This window comes from Tachypleus tridentatus, chromosome 13 (genome assembly GCF_004210375.1).
Source record: "Tachypleus tridentatus isolate NWPU-2018 chromosome 13, ASM421037v1, whole genome shotgun sequence".
Lineage (NCBI taxonomy): Eukaryota > Metazoa > Arthropoda > Merostomata > Xiphosura > Limulidae > Tachypleus > Tachypleus tridentatus.
In genome coordinates this window covers 237,521,004-237,541,384 of record NC_134837.1, presented here as the reverse complement: position 1 = coordinate 237,541,384, position 20,381 = coordinate 237,521,004, and the positions used below count along the sequence as shown (strand labels likewise).

General features: G+C 35.6%; 2 protein-coding genes across 3 annotated transcripts in view; both read right to left on the bottom strand.

Annotated features, from left to right (window-relative positions):
* The window catches only part of LOC143240490 (uncharacterized), a 35,683-nt gene extending 15,504 nt beyond the window's left edge, over positions 1 to 20,179 (bottom strand). Inside the window, exons 1-3 of the mRNA XM_076482987.1 lie at positions 20,040 to 20,179; positions 9,738 to 10,156; positions 9,117 to 9,338 (exon numbers count right to left, since the gene is read on the bottom strand). The gene's annotated coding sequence lies outside the window, so the exon portion shown is untranslated. The remainder of the gene's footprint in view (positions 1 to 9,116; positions 9,339 to 9,737; positions 10,157 to 20,039) is intronic.
* Positions 392 to 7,292, bottom strand: LOC143240489 (methyltransferase-like protein 27). 2 transcript variants are annotated; one of them, XM_076482985.1, is made up of 6 exons: positions 7,139 to 7,292; positions 6,191 to 6,332; positions 4,684 to 4,806; positions 3,317 to 3,455; positions 1,420 to 1,512; positions 392 to 733 (listed from the first exon to the last, which is right to left on the bottom strand). In XM_076482985.1, the coding sequence occupies exons 2-6, from the start codon at positions 6,314 to 6,316 to the stop codon at positions 555 to 557; spliced, it is 660 nt and encodes a 219-aa protein (XP_076339100.1). In that variant the 5' UTR covers positions 6,317 to 6,332; positions 7,139 to 7,292; the 3' UTR covers positions 392 to 554. The 2 variants fall into 2 exon arrangements, with proteins under 2 accessions (XP_076339100.1, XP_076339101.1); XM_076482986.1 differs by having other exon boundaries at positions 7,128 to 7,266.
* Positions 20,180 to 20,381: the final 202 nt, after the last annotated feature.

Below are 20,381 nucleotides of genomic sequence, written 5' to 3'. Positions count from 1 at the left end.
GACCAAATATATGGTTACGTTTAAATGTGTTTGCAATAAAACTGTCAAAGTGAGGACGTTATCTCGCATTAGGATACTTATAATTTCAATAATCGAAGGATCAGAGTTTCGAAAAAGTGAAAAACAAATGTCATCAACACAGCTTCTGTATAAAGCTAACTTGTATTCAGTGGGACTGGTGTATAGCATTGAACTCTCATAATGAGAGAGAAATATATTTCAGAGAGTTGGACCTAAATTCCGAATTGTTAATATATATAGTGTTCGTTTCCATTTCATGTGTGACAAGTGTTTGTTGCTATTGTAACTTTATTCATCACTAATATTTAGCTAGAACTGATTCTCAAAAATATTTATAGCATGAACAAAATAACGGACAATTTTTCTGTAATTTATAACAGTTATTAATTTTTTATTCTCTGATGTTATCTTTAAAGAAAAAGAAGATAAAAATAAAAGTCTGCGTCGGAAAATAACACAGCAAGTTTTAGAGCTGAAATATTTAAGACTTTTAAAAAATATCTAACGTATTTTAAGTCAGACAGTTACAGGAGTTACAGTTTTTTCATTATGTAAAACAGTGCAAATTCTTTATTGAAAAATTCTTCGGTACGAATAGGGTCTTGAAGGGGTTTCCATTTTCCGTTGTCTGTTAACTCAGCCATCACATTTGTGAAACTTTCTTCTTCTTTCCCTTCTTTGGGATTCACAGTCAGCCAACAGATTAAGCCCCCTATGAAGAAAATATTTAACTAATGAATATGACGAAAACTTCTGAACATTTTATTAAATAAATTAAAAACAATTTCATATGATACATTGAAATTTGCGAATAAGTAAATACGAAAATAATATTGAAGGAATATAAAGTGAATGAAAAACACAGTAACTGAGGTTTTCCACAACTTTGAAATAAATTGTGTCTCAATATCCATGGATATTTTTAACTTAAAATATAGCAATGTAACTGTAGCCAATTCAGATGGAAATATTTATAATCAAATGCACATAGAGTTAATACCTTCATCGTAAATAAATGCTTGTATAACTGTACATATATATATCGGCATGTAAAAAAACCTTTCCAGCACTCCCTTCTTCCCAGTAGCTCAGCTGTAAGTTTATAGACTCATACAGTAAAATACAGAGTTTCGATAATCATGGTGGTCATGGCACAAATATCCCATTGTATAACTTGATTAACAAGAAATTAAATCATTTTTAAAAGAATTAAGATATAATTTAATTACCTGTAATCCATTTCAAACAACTGAATATTAAATATGTTCTAAAAATATGAATCTTAATATTATTTGATGATTTAAAACTACTTCAATGTTACCAAAAATATGTTTCGTAAGTTTTCCCTATCATATACACATTATTAGCAATGGCCCCAAACGTACAAATGTAACGTACCTTGCTTCACCATTGCTAAAATCTCATGGAAAGCACAATATGGAATATGTCCTGGACCAATTCCTCCACATGAAATTGCGACGTCGTAAGTACCTGAAAGTTGTATTAATATATGCAGTGTTGATTGAATAAGTAAGATATTCGTTGCAATAACTATATCAAAACAAATCTAAACACCAAAGATCACAATCAGAAACGTAGCTTTGAATTTACACGAGAGAGTTTCGTACATAAGAATTTCCTTCCACTTGTAGATACGTTATTATAATGATAATACGATACGATGGGAGAAATTGTTATTTTTAAGATTCTTCCTTAATCAAAGATCACACTTATCATTTCACAATCGGCTGACTAAGTTCTCTAAGAATTCTAATAAGACGTTTTTGTTTTTACTTTTATGTGATTTAAAAGTAATAACTGAATACGCACAGGTTTGGGAATGCTGTTCCCACTTGCGCTAGTTATGGAACGAAAAATATTAAGTACGTGTTAAGAGAAGAAATTCACATCAGTAATTTTTCATAATTAGTGTCGATAATACTTGTAATCTTGTAAAGATAAAATATTTCTATTGGTCTATTTTAAAAACGAACAACTTTTGTCAGATTTGAAAAGTTTGTACTTTTCTGGTAACATTAAGTTGACTTTCATCACGTATATTAAAATCAAAGGAAATCAATGAAGGATTTCTACTGCTTGTGTGTGTTTGGATAACATGTTTAACTTTATCACTTATTATATTATAAAATATAATAAAAGTAAAGTAACATACTGCGAGTTTTTTTTTTTGCTTTTTTTAACTTCGATTTCTATCTATTTTTACTCTAAAGATTTACTAATGTTGAATGTATAGTATTTCAGTTGTAGAACGATTAACATCTGGGAAATTATTATTAAACAATGAAGATCCACGTTTACCTTTCCTTTATACATATGCTCTATAAACGTAAGTAGGACCATTTAAAGACTCAAGAGACGGAGTTAAAAATTTTAATTAATTATAACTAAAACATTAATAAAATGCTATTCATAACCAAGGAAGTGCAATTAAAAGTCCCTATGTTTTTGTTTTGTTTTTGTTTAAGTTTTCTTCAGTAATTAACATAACTTTTTCATTTACGTTTGAATTAGCTTTCCACTTTGGTTAAGATTTTCTTTCAAAATTGGGTTAGTTTTCATTAAAATGCTAAAGACATTGAAGGACATTGTCTATGTTCATTAAAATGCTAAAAACATTGAAGGACAATAACTATGTTCATTAAAATGCTAAAGACATTGAAGAGCACTGACTATGTTCATTAAGGTGTAATCTTAGTTTTATTTTATTTTATTCGTCCTCAAACTGCGAACCGCACGTTGAGGCCTTAAGTGCACTATAACAGTCCCAGTCAAACTTCAGTTTTTGATCAGCCGAGGAAGCGTAAGAGTTAGCGGTGGGGGCTCTTGTGGAGCTTCTTTATCCTTAGCCTCCTAGAGCACGAAAACTTAAACAAAACGTCCTGTTTTTAAGATTGATTGATCATTTTTTCTCGTGTTGAGATTTTAGATTTTATCGGTCTGATTCGTGTGGGTAATTACTTATCAAAACGCACTTTTATTTTATAATTCTTCATTTCCTTGTTTTAGCCATTTTACTGTCTTAAGTATTCTGTTTTAAGACTTTCATTTGACATGTTCCATCTCTGTATAATTATCCTGTGGAATATTACTTAGTTAAGTTCGCTTACTATATAAAATAGGGTTCTCCTTAACCACTTTGATTTTCCTGTTTTAAATTGTATTATATTTGTACTAGTGAAGCTGTTGTGAAATTTTTATTGTCTCTGCTTCAACCCAATCAAACCAGCCGAAAACTTTCATGTTTTCCTTCCAATTAAACTTAACTAAAACTTACCGTCTTTGATCGGTGACTCACCACCACAACCAAGATAGAAGTGATACAAATTCCTGTAGACATTCTTCTTTCTTGCAACTTCTAACATTTTTTTTGACGCATCCAAAGCATCGATGTTTTTGTAACCCATCTCATTCAACTGGAATATAGTAATTAAATTCACAAAATTCGGAAACTCTTTAATCTTTTATATAGCAAAATGAATTCACATGAGTATTACCAATATCATTCTAAGCTATTCTAAAAACAATTCGCTACCAAAAGCCAATGCTCACAGAGAAGTTCATCTAAATTAGGAATTTTTTGTATGTGTGTGTTTTTCTTGTAGTTAAGCCATATCGGGCTATCTGCTATTTCCACCGCCGGAAATCGAACCGCTCATTTAGCGGTGTAAATCCGTAGAGCTATCGCTGATCCAGCGAAGGACTGAAATTTTATGAACTTTGATAAAAATATATGTCAGATAAGTATGCTATAAAGAATTATTAAAGATTCAGATGTTGCAAAAGTCTTATATAACTGATCGGAAAAAAGTAAGATATTTTAGTTGCATTATATTTGATTAATTCTTCTCAGAAACAATATAATAAGGCCACCGGATGTGTTTTTCATGTTGTTTAAAGGATTAGTAATGTTAAGCTCTGTCTTAATCACCGTTTCATTGAAATGAGTAAATAAATGTAAGAAACGTTTGTTTTGGTTAATCGTCCCAAACAAAATAGAGCTTGTCGCTCCTATATTCGAACTGATCAGCAAGTCACTAGAGGGCAAACAAATAGACGGCAACACCCATCACTAACTCTTGAAATATTTCAATCGAAGTGTGGATTTGACCTTCAGTTTAATAACGCATCTATGATATAAAAAGGTGGAGAACGATTACGTAGTAACGTGACTCTATCATTGATTTTGGAATTCTCAGTCCGGTACACAACCGCTAGGCCACTCTCGGGCCTCTAGCATTTTGAGGAACAATAATTGTTTGTTTGTTTTTGAATTTCGCACAAAGCTATACTCGAGGGCTATCTGTGCTAGCCGTCCCTAATTTAGCAGTGTAGAGGGAAGGCAGCTAGTCATCACCACCTATTGCCAACTCTTGGGCTACTCTTTTACCAAAGAATAGTGGAATTGACCGTTACATTATAATTTTGAAAATTAACGATTGTTTTGGGGGAAGAAAGCTTACATGGTTATCTACAAGATATTGTGTATATATAGTAAAATGTTTAGTTAATCCTCAAAGGTCTATGCAACCCTCAAAGGGAAACGATATGAGGAAATTTAACTTCAACAAAGTTTTAAAAATGTGTAAATGATGACAACTCTGTAAATAATGTTACACGCACACACACATATACAGTACCTACTTTCATTCCAACAGTGCCAGTTCCCGCAGCTATATCTATAAGTTCGACATCTTTTGGCACGTTTAACTTTGCAAAAGCTTCGGTTATCTGTTTAGGTCCATTGTAATTGAAGAGAAAAACTTCCTAAAAATTCACATAAAAATATAAAGACATCACACACTTTCAATTTGTTTGATATGCATATATATAACTGCTAACAAACAATTCAAAAGCATGTATCTGAATTTTAAAATCTATGTAATATTTTGAAAGATTTTACTACAAGTTAAAAATTATTCAAAATGATCGAATTGTGAAAGTTTAATAATTATTCATATGCCTACTTATTTTAAGAACTGTATAATTTATCAAAATGTTGTAACTTTAAGAAAATAAAACCAATGATAGAAAAAAAAAGTCAAATTCTTTCCATTAAGCATAATACATAAACTACAAGAATAAATTAAAATATTATTTTTGAGAACAAGCCACAACATAAAGTATATAAAGGTCACACACATCCCTGGCGGTGGTTGAGCGGTAAATCTAAAGGCTTATAACACTAAAAATCTGTATTAAATAACTGTGGTTGACAGAGTACAAATAGCTTTGAACTCAACACAAACAAACAAAGAGAAAGGTGAGAAACTGATACAGTACAGTTTGTTTCTTTTAAATTTTGACGCAAAGCCATACTTGGGCTATCTGCGCTAGCCATCCACAAATTAGCAGTGTAAGAGTAGAGGGAAGGCAGCTAGTCATCACAACCCACCTCCAGCTCTTGGACTACTCTTTTACCAAAAATAGTGGGATTGACCGTCACATAATAACGCTCCCACGACTGAAAGTACGATCATGGTTGGTGTGACCGGGATTCGAACGCGCTACCCTCGCATTACGAGTCGAGCGCCCTAACCTACTGGCCACGTATGGCCGCTATAGTACCTACACTAACAAGTATTGAATTCGGTATTTTGGAAAAACGAAGGCAAATTAGCATGAATTTACTGTATGCGGTATAATACATGATAAATTAAGAGATACGATTTGTTAGAAATTTGCATCGTATAGAGGGCATTGTTCACCCTTAGTGAAGGATATTATTTTATTTCTTCAGTTCAAAATTCGGTAGATAATGCCAACAAATAAATGATAACATGTGTATCCAGTTAATAAACACAACTGTAACATGAAAAACGTAACGTTGAAAAAGTCTGAATACAGATATTTTATTGATTCCCAGAAATTATTGTCTCAATAAAACATAAAGTAGATAATGAACTGAGACATATTACATGTGTAGTCTGGGTGTGGTTAAAAGAGAAGATGGGACTAATTAGTACTGGGTTATTTTTTCAGATAAGATAACAAAATCCTAAACTATCCCACGGTAATTTCATGGTCTACACTCTAACAGATTCATTATGCAAATATACTAAATTCACAGTTAAAATATGCAAGGATCTCAAAGGTTGAATGAAGGGTAAGTAAATAGGATAGATTGTGGTAACGGGATATAAACTTATACCTCATCATAGTTCTCTGCCCACGATCCGTAAAAATTTTCAATCTCTTCATTTGGTTTCTCCCGGAAGCACTCTTCCAAAAAAGAATCCAAGTCTCCAATTCGTGTACTTTTGGTTGTATCGGACATTGGTTTCACTTAGTTCCTATTACAAGAATATTAAATAGAAACGTTAGTATCAACAGACTGGAGAAAAAGAATCGTCAAGTAATGTAAGTTCGAAAAAATAGACTATATAGGATTTTCTCAAAGCGATTTTTAGCACTTTTAAACTAGCAGTATGTGTAACGTAAGTCCTGTTAACGCTAGTGTCATTTTTAGTTTGTTCTTCTGATTCAAGTCCAATATTAATAACCTATCCTTTTTATAGTGTTTTGTTGTTAAAATATTTACGTAATTAGCGAATGTAAACGGTTAGTGTCAATTATTATAGTGCACGCTTAATACGGACGATTTGTTTTGTTTTGTGAATTTCGCGCAAAGCTACACGAGGGCTATCTGTGCTAGCCGTCCCTAATTTAGCAGTGCAGGACTAGAGGGAAGGCAGCGAGTCACCACCACCAACCGCCAACTTTTACCAACGAATAGTAGGATTGACCGTTACATTATTACGCCCCCTTGGCTGAAAGGGCGAGCATGTTTGGTGCGACGGGGATTCGAATCCGCGGCCCTCAGATTACGAGTCGAACGCCTTAACCAACCTGGCCATGCCGGTCCATAATAGGGACGGTGTATATAGCATTAATCGTGGACATGGAGTGCGCAAAACACTGCTCGTAGTTTAACATTGTTTCAGTCAATTATTCTCAGTAGAATGTTTTTGGTTGCAATACGTTTGTTACAACTAAGTATTCTTTAACTACGCCCACACTGTTGAGTACTTCAGAACGTTGATATAAGTATGACTTTCAGTGTTACTGATGTAAGAAATATAATGTACTTAATACAAACTTAATCCTTTCTTGTTCTGAATGGTAAGAAGTGTCTTGAGCAAGTGAACACAACAAGATAGAGGGGGCAGTAACTTATGCAGTATTGTGATGTTTTACGAGCGAAATTTAAGTAGTGACCTTCGTTACAATCGTCCAATCATTGAGCTTGACGCGAGTGGTACAAACACAGAGAGATACGGCAAGTGATGAATTAAAGATATTTTACATTCCTGACAAATGTTTATCCAAGTACGATTGTAGGACGAGTATCGCGTTTCAAAAGTACTTCTAGATTAGGTGGTGTTTTTTTTTTTTCTGTTAGTTATCATAATTTCGCAGTTTGCTCCCGATATACGTTCTCCTAGAGATACGAGATACTATTCTCGTGATACATTAATAAGATAAACCTATTATGCAAGCATGGCCAGGTGGTTTAGGCACTCGACTCGTAATCCGAAGGTCGCGGGTTCGAATCGCTGTCCCACTAAACATGCTCGTCCTTTCAGCCGTGGGGATGTTATAATGCGATGGGCAATACCCTTATTCGTTGGTAAAACAGTAGCCCAATAGTTGGCGGTGTGTGATGATGACAAGCTGTTTTCCCTCTAGTCCTACAGTGCCAAATTAGAGACAGCTAGCACAAATAGTCCTCATGTAGCTTTGCGCGAAATTCATAAAAAACAATAACCTATTGTACAAAATACCCTAGAAAGGAGATGATGTAAAAATACATTTAAAAAAATGATAGACTAAAGAAAGGCACTTTCTCATGTCTGATCGAATAATGGTATTTAATTATTATTCTTACAACACACCTACGCTCCAAAGTGCAGCAAACCATAAATTCAGAATCTTTGTAGATGCTTATTTGGTTTGTTTGTTTTGAATTTCGCGCAAAGCTACTCGAGGGCTATCTGCGCTATCCGTCGCTGATTTAGTACTATAAGACTAGAGAGAGGGCAGCTAGTCATCACCATTTACCGCCAACTCTTGGGCTTCTCTTTTACCAACGAATAGGGGGATTGACCGTTACATTATAACGCCCCCATGGGTGTTTAGTGTGACGGGGTTTCGAACCAGCGACCCTTGGATAACGAGTCGAGTGCCTTAATCACTTGGCCATACCGGGCCTTGTAGGTATTAACCACTAGCTTTCGCCCATCTCTAAACAGTTATGACATACTTGCACAAAATGTGACATATAAACATACTGTAAGAACGAAGCATTAACTTTACAAAGATAAGTAGTTTATTAAAAAATTAGCATTGTCATTTCTTGTGAAAGTTTTTTGTTGTATATTTAAACCTCGCTCATGCCAATAAGTTTATCCTTTTATTTCGGGAGTTACCTGTGTAATATTTATTACCTTTTACGTTTATTGTAGAGATAAACAAAATGACTTATTCATGTGTTTCCTGAGAGACTAACAAAAAAGTCCGCAACTAAAACTATCATAATAAATAGACGGCCCGGCCAGGTGGTTAAGGCACTCCACTAGTCATCTGAGAGGCGCAGGTTTAAATTCCCCTCACACCAAACTTGCTCGCCCTTTTAGCCATGGGGGCATCAAAATGTGACGGTCAGGCACACTTTTCGTTGAATAACCCAAGATTTGACGGGGGGTGATGACTGGCTGCCTTCCCCCTAGTCTTACACGGCTAAATTAAGGACGACTGATGCAGATAGCTCTCGTGTAGCTTTGTGCCAAATTCAAAACCAACCAAAATACACAAAAAGAGCATCTACATATAATATAAATAAACCTGAGGGATGCATAAACTTAAAATGTTAACATTTGAGTCATTTTGTCGTAGTTCTTCACCAGAGTCCCAACCAGTTCCACATAATTTTCGGCCTTGTGATTGCCGAAGAAGCCCAGAACCACTGTAACAAAGCTGCTCCAAGCTTTGTTTTCTTTTATCCTGACCTTTTTGGTGAAATTCTGTGCACTCCAGAATCTTTTTTATTTGCTGTCCAATGAAGACACCAACTTTACCTTCGCCTCAGACAGCGTAGGGAAGAAGTCTCGAAGGCATTTGAAGGCTGCAGACCTCTTATGATGGAAGGTCCTGATATATGATATCAGTTGCATTCTTGCCAGCTCGACGTTTGGAAGGGTCCACCATGCAGAAGTAGCAATTGCGTGAGTGGTCAGTGGATTCATGCCAAATTCTTGGAATAGCGAACTTTAGGGCTCTCTTTTCCTCTCTGTACCATCCTGCAAAAGAGCAAAATAAAAATGTTATTATGAAAAATAAATTTATTTTACTTAGAAGTAATGTGTAAGAGGTTCATGTAAAATATTTTATATGTGATGAAACTTTGTAGAATGGACAGCCACTGCCTGTTGTGGAGATACAAACGTTGAGGGTTTGAAGTTGAAAGGTGGAAGACTTTCGAAACGTCGTCCTCTACACTTAACAGGCTGTTGCTGTCCATTCTACGAAGTTTCATCATAAATACTCAGCTTAAACAATCTATCAAAGAATATTTTATATGTGATATTTCTTCTATACTATTGGAAATTAAAAAAAAAAGATATTTAAATTTTAAAAGGTCTAAGATGTGTATAATATAAAATCTTGCTATTCAAGCAAGAGAAAGTTGTATGTCTTACCTTCTAGAGTTTGTTTTCAATGCTCACAGGTAAAATAAGGAGCTCAGGGTTTGTCTTGATCCCCGATAGGCATGCTGAAATATGTCTTGTTGGCTTCATTCATTTTTGCAGATGTTGTCACAGAGTATTTTTTCGCTCTTGTCTTGATAAATTGGCCACATACATAGCAGAATGAGTCTGGAGAATGCTTGCAGCTTCTTGATGCCATCTCTGATAAAATCAAATAGGTCTATGTGTTCACTTAAGGCAGCTGGAACGAAACTGAACTTGTGAGTGGTGAGCTCCTGTATATATATTATTATGGAAAGTTGTAGGGAATTCTAAAAGGTTCTTGGAAATTCTCGTAAGTTCTACAACATTCTGGAAAGTTCTTGAAAATTCTCTATCAGCTACTCAGCACTGAATCTACCTGGAATGCTCTGGAAAATGGGTAAATTTGAAAATGTCATTACCCAAGTCACAAAAACAAAGTTTGAAGAGAAAAACAGGTATTTTCCATTTACTTTTGGGATAAGCAATTGGGAAATAACAATTGGTAAAAATTTTGTTACATAGTGTAATATATCAGATATATCTTTGCCAGTCGAAATGGCAAAAAAAAATTACTTACTCCGCTATGGCCTTGGAAATATAAACAGTTCACATTATTTAGTACATCTTTTTTTTTTATTCAAGACGACTCGTTTGCTTTCGTTATCGCTGAAGGACATGGCTAATCACATGTTACTGAGGCCTGGTCTTCGAGGCCACAAAGACATAAGTGATAAAATACAAACAAATTGATATAATTGTTCTCTTTCACGAGTATATATACTAACTTTACGGCCCGGCATGGCCAAGTGGGTTAAGACGTTCGACTCGTAATTCGAGAGTCGCGGGTTTAAATCCTCGTCGCACCAAACATGCTCGCCCTTTCAGCCGTGGGGGCGTTATAATGTTACGGTCAATCACACTATTCGTTGGTAAAAGAGTAGCCCAAAAGTTGACGGTGGGTAGTGATGACCAGCGGCCTTCCCTCTAATCTTACACTGCTAAATTCGGGACGGCTAGGGTAGATGACCCACGTGCAGCTTTGCGCGAAATTGAAAAAAACAACAAAAACTAACTTATATATGTTTAAGTATAATAATCAATGAATAGCTCATTAAAGGAAATAAAGTATCCTCATCAGTGACAAAATATAATTAGCATACTAGTAGTGATGGTAGATGTACTTCTGCAACCTTCCCGAAAGTGTTTCAAGAACGAATAAAATCAAAATCAAGAGTGACATGTATCTTATTTCCTGTTTCTTCTGCTCATATATCAAGCTGTGTCGTAACCTACACAGTGCATGTTTCTTCTTGCGAATAATTTCACGCACATATTTTACAGACGTCACGGCTTTACAAATTGCAACCTTAATGATCCCTCATATGACGTCATTTTAGTCTTTACTCATCGACTGACTGACAGACAACATAATACTGAATTGTGGTGCGAGTGGTATTCGATGGGATTTGATATCATCCTTATACAACATCCACAGCACTTTACATATTTATTTATTTTTGAAATAACAAGACGTTGGAACCGCAGCTCCATAGTCTTGTATACTAAGTTTTCAACCACGCACGACCTAATACATAAGAAATAACAGAGCATACATAAAAACTGAAACTAAATGTGCCATTTCAGGTGTATCCGCAAATGCTCCACTCACATAGATAAGTATGAGCAACATAATAATGTTTTTTGTTTATTTTTTGTTAAATTTTGAGCAAGGCCATTCTCGGGTTATCTGTGTTAGAAGTTACAGACTATGGGAATGACAACTAGTAAACACAACTTATCGTTAACTCTTGGGTAACTCTGATTGAATAGTGGGATTGACCATTCCTATAACGCCTCCATGCGGTTGATTAAGATATAACTTTACAATAAAATTATAATTTGCTTGTTAAAAGCAACTTAACACTGATTAATACAGGAATTAGCCAAGAAATGTACCTTGCAACCCTTCAAATACTCACATATCACGTAAACATTCACGCAGCAAACTAAACAATGAAATGTGTGATCTGAGCAAAAACTTGCAACTACAGGCAGCAAACTGAACTTCCGCGTTTTAAATTGCACGATATCTGATTTAAAAAACCGTACTTGAAACAATTACTATTATTTACAACGCAATATGCATGTCGGTTCGATTCCAGTTATCGAATATACTCGCTCTTTCAGTCGTGGGGATCATAATGTGAAAACCAACGTGACATTTCCTTACAAAAAGAGTACTTCAGGAATTTGTGTTGGTTGATACTGACCAACTGCTCTTCCTCTAGTCTATCACATCAAAATTAGGGACAGTTAGCGCAAAGAGTCCTCGTTTAGCTTTGCTTTTTTAAGTTTGTATAAAGTTACACGAGAGTTGTCTGCGCTAACTGTCCATAATTTTGAAGTGATGGTGACTTATATCTGTTTCTTACAACTTCGAGTTAAAAATCTAATACTGAATATTGCTTTTGACTACTGTATTTGAGTTAAATCCCAGATTAACAGATCCTTATTTTTTACTACTGCCAATGGCAAGAGTAATAAAAGCAACAAATTCAAATTTACCAACTCCACATGATAACTGCCTTTGGCGTGGCCTTCACTTTTCCCCCAGTAATAAATAGCATATGACTGCAAAACTGACAAAACATATGACTGTCACTTATAAACTATATGCTTCTAAAATTGGTCGATCGTTTAAGATCACATGCCTACAAAACTTGTCATTTTTAACCCACGTTGGCCCGGCATGGCCAGGTGGGTTAAGGCATTCGACTTGTAATATAAGGATCGCGGGTTCGAATCCTCGTTGCACCAAACATGTTCGCCCTTTCAGCCATGGGAGCGTTATAATGTGATGGTCAATCCAACTATTCATTAGTAAAAGAGTAGACTAAGAGTTGGCGGTGGGTGGTGATGACTAGCGGCCTTCCCTCTGGTCTTACACTGCTAAATTAGGGACGGGTGGCACAGATAGCCTTCGTGTAGCTTTGCGCGAAACTAAAAAAATAAACAAACAAAACAAGTAAACCATGTACTGCTAAAATTGGTCGATCTCTTAAGATCACATGTCTACAAAACTTGTGCCACTTGTAAACCATGTACTACTGAAAATATTCGATCTTTTTCAATGCATTTTGTCTTTAAATGCTTTTGTTGAGATCTTCGTTTTGAATACGTAGTCAAGATTCTATTCATGAAAATATCACTTAGCTATTTATTGTTTTAAAAAGTAAAATAATCACTGTGATTGAGCTTTAAACATTTCATTTACGTCTACCGAAAGTTTATCACTTCTAGGCACTCCAGTATTTATTTATCCTCGCTAAGCCAGGACTTGTTGAAAGAATTACGAAGGACGAAACATTTAAGTGACCTTCACTTTATTTGTCAGCTTTTCTCAGATGTTAATTATGAAAGGATTTTTTTTCTTCAAGTAACCAGCCATGTGGGTCAGGGGTGTAGCCAGAGTAAATGATAGGTCAAATAACCCACATATTTTAAAAATTCTGAAAGATGCATCATCTTCTGATTAAAAAAATAAACATTTTACTTTCATGTAACTTACTTAACTTTTTTTATTCATATAGAAGAAATGGACCACAATCCCTACCTCATCCCACTGTGTAGTGCTAGTTACGTTCCTGGTGAAAGTTAATGATTGAACAAGTAAGTGTGATACTAGCAAGGATGAATTAAAAGAGATGGTAATTGAGTGTCGAAAATCATAAGTAAAATGAGACCAATATTCAATCAAGATTATCTAAACAAACATGTTTATCCAACTCTAACGTGTCAGCTTCCTCTTCTCAACGCCTTCCATCTTACAAAAAGTTGCCACAGCACGTGACTTTCTATCACTCGTACAATAAGGGCACTTTAACCATAAGAAGGTAAACAGAAAACGTTGATAATGAACGGCCTTCCTCATTCATCCTCTCAGAAATAATGTCTGTTTGTTCGGAATGTTCGCATACACCTACAAAGAAGATAAACAAAAACTCAACATATACTCTTCAAAACAAGAAACGCAAAAAGATGATATTTTTGTTATTTTAAAGAGAAATATGTGTAATAACGTTACAAGCTCAGAGTATGTGATGTTACACGTGTTAAGGCACTGATTGTCAGACCAAAATGACAATAAAAGTTGTGCACTTTGAAAACGGAGGAAAACATCGGATTTTTCGCCAAAACTCATGCGTGTCCAATAAATTTGTTTGAGAGATCTGCATGTTCTGCAAGTGCAACATGTGTAAATTCCATATAAAAGTGACGGGTTCTCGGTTTCCATAGCTCAGCGTTAAGCCACCGGCACGCAATACAGTTACGCCAAGACTGACTGAAGCGCAACGCAATAACGCCAATGGTCGCTTGAAAGCAGGCGAATCTCGATCAGATTTTGCCAGTGCTGTGAATGTCCACCCAAGCACCATCACAAGGCTATTGAATCGTCACCAACAACTTGGATCAACTCATGACCGTCCACGATCTGGCAGACCTCGTGTGACCACGCCTGCACAAGATCGCAACATCCGGTTACGTCACCTTCGGGATAGGACCACCACTGCGACGTCTACTGCCTCAACCATACCAGGGCTGCGTAGGATTTCCGATCAGACCGTACGCAACCGTCTACGAGATGCAGAAATCCGACCTCGACGTCTAGTCAGAGGAGCCATCCTCACCTAGCAACATCGTCAAGCGCGGCTGCAGTGGACTCGGGCACATCGGGTATAGCCTCATCGACGATGGAGGCATGTTTGGTTCAGCGATGAATCACGTTTTATGCTTCGTAGGCAGGATGGAAGGACCAGTGTTTACCGTCGTCGAGGTGAACGTTTTGCAGCAAACTGTGTGCAGGATGTTGACAGATTTGGTGGTGACAAAAGGTCTGTTCTGGCATCGTAGGCGATGGCAGCCCACACCTTTTGCACATTCAAGGGAATCTTACGGCTCAACGATACGTCGACGAGATTCTTAGGCCCCATGTGCAACCCATCATGGTGAACGTCAACGACGTTTTTCAACATGACAACGCCCGTCCTCACACAGCCCGAATCACCACTGTCTTCTTGAGACACCACAACATCAACGTTCTTCCCTGGCCCTCCAGATCACCAGATGTAAACTCCATCGAACACATTTGAGACGAGTTGGACCGACGTCTGCAACGGCGACAACCTCAACCGCAGACTCTACCTCAGCTTGCAGCAGCTTTGCAGGCTGAGTGGACAGCCATTCCATAAGATGTGATTCGTCGTCTCATCGCTTCCATGGGCAGGAGATGCCAAGCAGTTATTGATGCTCACGGGGGCCACATTTGTTATTGACGTTGAGGGACGTTACACTTCACCTAGTGAGCGTGGACTTCGCCTTTGCAGACTTTGGATGTTCAGCAGTGAATGTGCAAAGTTTCACACATGTCATAAAGAACTACCCGGAATAAACTTGTTAACAATTTGTCTCATATTTTGCCTTTTGCGTTTCTTTTTTTTGAAGAGTATACTAAGAAACCAAATAAACACAGCAATAAAACTATGCTCATCAGATAAAATTAACGACGAATTAGACAAAATAAAACAATACTTCACCAACATCAATAAGTTTCCTCCACAAACCATAGAAAACATTATACGCACACACCTAGACAGAAAGCAAAATCAACCAACTAAAGTAAATATATCTCACGAATCAAAAAATCACGAAACCATATACTGCTCCAACCATATATTTCCGACATCAGCAGAAAAATAACCAACATTTGGCAAGAACTAGTAACAAAATACGACATTCCAGTTAATACCAAATTTATTCAAAAACCAGGCTCAAAACTGAGGTCTATACTATGTAAAAAGTTACGCTGACAAACACCACACCAACATTATTTATAAAATACAATGTGATAATTGCCACGACTTCTATATTGAAGAAACAAGTAGAAAAATGGAAACCAGATTCAAAGAGCATAAAAATTCGTTTTCGAACACTGCAAGTCAAATAAATGCAGCATAACCATAGAAAACACTCAAATACTAAATAAAAAAACAAACATAAAAAACGCAAAATTAAAGAAGCCTTACTTATACAACAACTCAAGCCCAAAATAAACCAATACAAAGGAACACCTTTATACCTATATTAAAAATAATATAATAAAGAATAATAATAAAATAAATAATATAAAATTATATATTCAAACATCTAAACACGCCCTCTACATTCCGACACTCAGTTACACAAATCCTTTCAAACATGTGGCCAGCTTCCGGTCAGTTACCTCTTTCTTTCTTTGTGAGCCTGACGATGACCAAAGAAGGTCGAACCGTTGTTCGCTCCTCTACATAAAAAAATTTCTCGATCTAAACGAGCTGTTTTTACATATATAGAAATGTAAACACACAAATGAAACTTAGTCAATCACTTCTTTAAAAATTTTTCTCGATAATCGAACAGTAACAAACATGGTATTCGAAAAACTTATTAATTTGACTGTTTACAAAAGAACTCACTAATTATCGGTGTTTAACTTATCAACTCTTAAAGTTGTTTAAGTTTTAATTTCGCGCAAAGTTACGAGGGCTATCTGCATTAGCTGTTCTTAATTTAGTAGCGTAAAACAGCTGGTTGTCACAACCCACTGCCAGCTTTTAGGCTCCTGTTTTGCCAACAAATAATGGAATTGACTATCAAGTTATAACGCTCTCACTTCTCAAAGGACGAGGATATTTGGTGAGACGGGGATTCCAAACTGCGATCCTCAGTTTGCACGTCAAAATCCCAATCCACCTGCCATGCTGACACCTAACGGATGACCTACTTCCAGCTCACTGGTATTTTTATACGATATGTCTTAGATTTTAAAGAGATCGAAACTTTTATTTTACACCACGTAAAATAGTGGTTTCAGTGAATAAAATATAAAAAAATAAAAATACAACACTGTCTCTTTCTTTTATTATAAAGTCCCTTGATTGTAATCACAACCTTATTTCTAATTATTGAGTTTTAAGTTTAGTAACAAGGTTGTGATTTACATCTACTAAAAATTAACATTCATAAATCGACATTACGAGCTCTATATTTAATTAAAGATTTTAAATAAAGCATAATAAAAATTCAATGAACAAAACGAAATTTCTGATATCTTATTGTGTCTAGATTGTCTATTCGCAAAGAATTGTTAGTGGGTTTCTTTTCTGAGCCTTATGGTATGAAGTCACCTGTTCTCTTGTCAACAGAGTGGTTTTATGTAAATCAAGTACATCCACTGGTGATCACCTGGAAGTGGTCTTAACTCTTTAATAAGTTGGCTTTACACTGGAAAATACTTTGTTGAAGTACTTGCACAAAAATCTAGAGTATTTATCATTGAATTACCACTTTATTGGATTACCGAATTACTCTGAAGTTAACCAAAAAGCCATTCTCTCAACAACACATTTAAAAAGACAATAACTTTGAACTGCTGAGACTGCCTGTACACCTAAATTTTACAAAACCATCTTACTGAATTTTTCACTGCATAATATTGTCCTTCTCAACACCGACTTAACTTTGGAGTTTGTTGATATTTCACAGCCATACCATATCATTTCGATGAAATAAATACTTATCAACATTGACATGCGACTTAGCATATTTTTATGTCCACTTGGTGAAATAGTACATCACAACAATAATTTATTTATTCCAAGTGTTACTCTATGACAGAAGACCAAGCAAATTGACAAAATATCCGTACTGTTTCTTTTATGGATTATTTTCCTTACAGCATCGTTCACAATATTTTATCAATTCTCTACAGATCTCTATCACCCAACCCAAAACAAGTGATCTCTTACTCAATCTAATGTCTTCTTACCACCTAAGTAACCATCTGTTGAAATGCATTGGAAATGATGGAGAGCTCCTGGATGAAGAGACTGTAAAAGGCTGACCTTCTAGCAGATATTCCCGAACCACCTCAATGTTGTTTGATCTGTATGAAGAGCAAACTTTTACCCATAAATGAAATGGTGGATATAACTTAAGGTTCAAACAAAACTCAATAGCTATTTTCACGTTATGCAACACTCCCTTTTGCATCATCCATTGCCTTGTTATAGTAAATACTCACAATTTGTTTCTGCTTCATATTTATGACAACCGTGCTCTTACCACAAAATCCTGGCATCGGTCTTCAAAATGAGTGAATATTCAAGAATAAGGAATGCTAATCCAGGAGCGTCATTAATTCTTTCTTCAATTTACTGAATGCTTATTCACAATAACCTTAATTTACTGTGCATCAAAAAAAAATCTACTTGGATTTATATTTGTCAAACAATTTTACTATTTTTTTAAGATAATTTACTGCTAAAAAGAACCAAGCATTGCTCAAACGAGTCATAAGCTTTGCAGACCTGAAATCTATTATAACTTATTCAATAAGTTAAGGAATGCAAGTTTATTTCAGAAAATTAACTGATATGCCTGCATGGAAGTAGACAGAACTTGTAACTATAGAGAATCTACTTCCTGAATACAACAGGTTTCTTGAGAAACCCACGGTTATAGCAATTAAAAAATGAGCCACGCTAATAAAGAGGTTTAGGTTGTTGAATGAATTCCAATGAAAGAAAATATATAATACAAAAGTTAAAGGACCGAAATCTTTGCACCAAAGTGAAATAACCAACACAAGTTGATGAATATAGTACAAAAGCGTGTAACCTCTGGAAATAATTGAACAATTAGAAATAGAAGATAATTTGCATACCTTTGTTACAAATCAGTATAACTGTGGTACTTAACCTGCAATTCAGCTGATGATTCCACAGTTTCTGAGACTCGAGGTTTTTTCAACATTATGATACATGGATTGAAAGAATGCCTTACACAGCAGCCAACAATGCAGAGCTACTTTCTCTGACCACATTCGTGCATAAACGTTGGTATAAACTCTGCACTGTCAATAACAGGAAGATAACTTTGTCAGTAAGTTGTAGATTTTCATTCGGAAGAACAGCTCTGGATATTGGCAGACTCCTCTCCAAAACCGAATAAATTAATCATTATATGATAGTTGCAAGATATTATTTCAATAAGTGGATTAATGTGCATGTACTGATTGATATTTTATCTCAAACACTTGCTGGAACATTAGCTAGACAGAAGATGACTCATTTTAAAAGTCTGTTGTTTGATAAATTGTGAAAGTTATCGTGTGTGTAGCGAAGACTTATTTTCATTCTGATAGTTCATGTCAAAAGAAATGTTGTATGTTCCAAGTTAATGCCATCATGGCTAAAGTATGCTCTAAAGTTCTTAGATATTTGAAGTATCTTTAAAAGCAGTAAATGATATATGATAAGCCTTAAGGTTTTGTTTGTTTTCATTTTCACGGAAAGCTACACGAAGGCTAACTGGAATAGCTGTTCCTAATTTAACAGTGAAAGAAGGCAGGTAGTCATACCCACTCACCGCAGACTTTTGGGCTACACTCTTACCAACGAACAGTAGGTTTGATCGTCACACTATGACGTCCCACGGTTGAAATGGTGAGCATGTTTAGTGGTACGAACTCCGCACCGTATGTTGTTGTTGTGTCAGAAACCGAAAGTTTGAAGGAAATAAAATTTTAATCAATTCTAATCTTGAAGTAACTCACAGCTGGTTCAAGGTAGCATTAATGGCTGTTTTTTATAAGCTAGAATAATTGATTTATCAAATACTTGCAAAACGAGGCTTAAAGTATGAATCTTGTGAAACCAGCTGTTACCAAACACGGTTAAAACTTTCAGCAAGTGTGTAATAAGAATTATTATATCTTGTTACTTGGTTAAGAGCAGCCGCTTGAAATAGTTTGTGCTGTGGATAAGTTGTCTTATCTCTGACTCGAAATTTAAAATGGGTAATGACCAAAGATGAACGAGAAGGATCAGTGGCGTACTTAGGTAAGAACTAGAGACGGCTCAGCCCCAGGACCCATGGTCTTAATGGGAACCCATTGATAATTTTATTATCTGTAAAATTACATGGGATGTAGGACACTCAAAATTTAGAAGCCCCTGGGCCACATAACCTTAAATTCACCACTGACAAGGAAATAATTTTATTTACTATTCGTTCTGCGTTATTACATAAAGTCCAAGTCGAAATACAAACATACCACAAATACAACTTGAAAGACAAATAAATATTAATAAAACTGATTAAATTGATTATATATACGGTTCATATATTACTTAGTTTTCATTTAGGTTTTTCTATCCCAAAATTACCTACCTTCTTTTCATGAACATGTTAAAAACAACGACCGGTTGTCATCTCATTTGCCTGTGTTGTAGAACAGTTTATTGGGTTGTCACCTGATATGAGTTTTTGTTTCGTAATGCGAGAAACATAAATAAGGTCACATCGATTTCAGTGTTTTGGCCACCTGCATTGTTTTTCTGTGAAAACGTTGATAAACTCCTGCATCTTAAATATTAAACTGAGAAGTCGTATTCAATTTCCACTTACTGGACAGAGCCTGAGGAAAAAATTCACGATTTCCTCACAGAAAATACCATTTGTTTTGATAATACTTGTTCTATGTCGAACAGGATCTCGAACAGCTGATCTTTT

What these genes read in the sequence shown, in the direction of transcription:
- LOC143240489 (XM_076482985.1), bottom strand. Translation starts at nt 6,316, where the DNA reads ATGTCCGATACAACCAAAAGTACACGAATTGGAGACTTGGATTCTTTT. An exon ending in CTGGCACTGTTGGAATGAAA is followed by an intron (nt 3,456 to 4,683) that starts GTAGGTACTGTA and finishes ACTATATTCCAG; the next exon opens with TTGAATGAGATGGGTTACAA. An exon ending in TGAGTCACCGATCAAAGACG is followed by an intron (nt 1,513 to 3,316) that starts GTAAGTTTTAGT and finishes TACAACTTTCAG; the next exon opens with GTACTTACGACGTCGCAATT.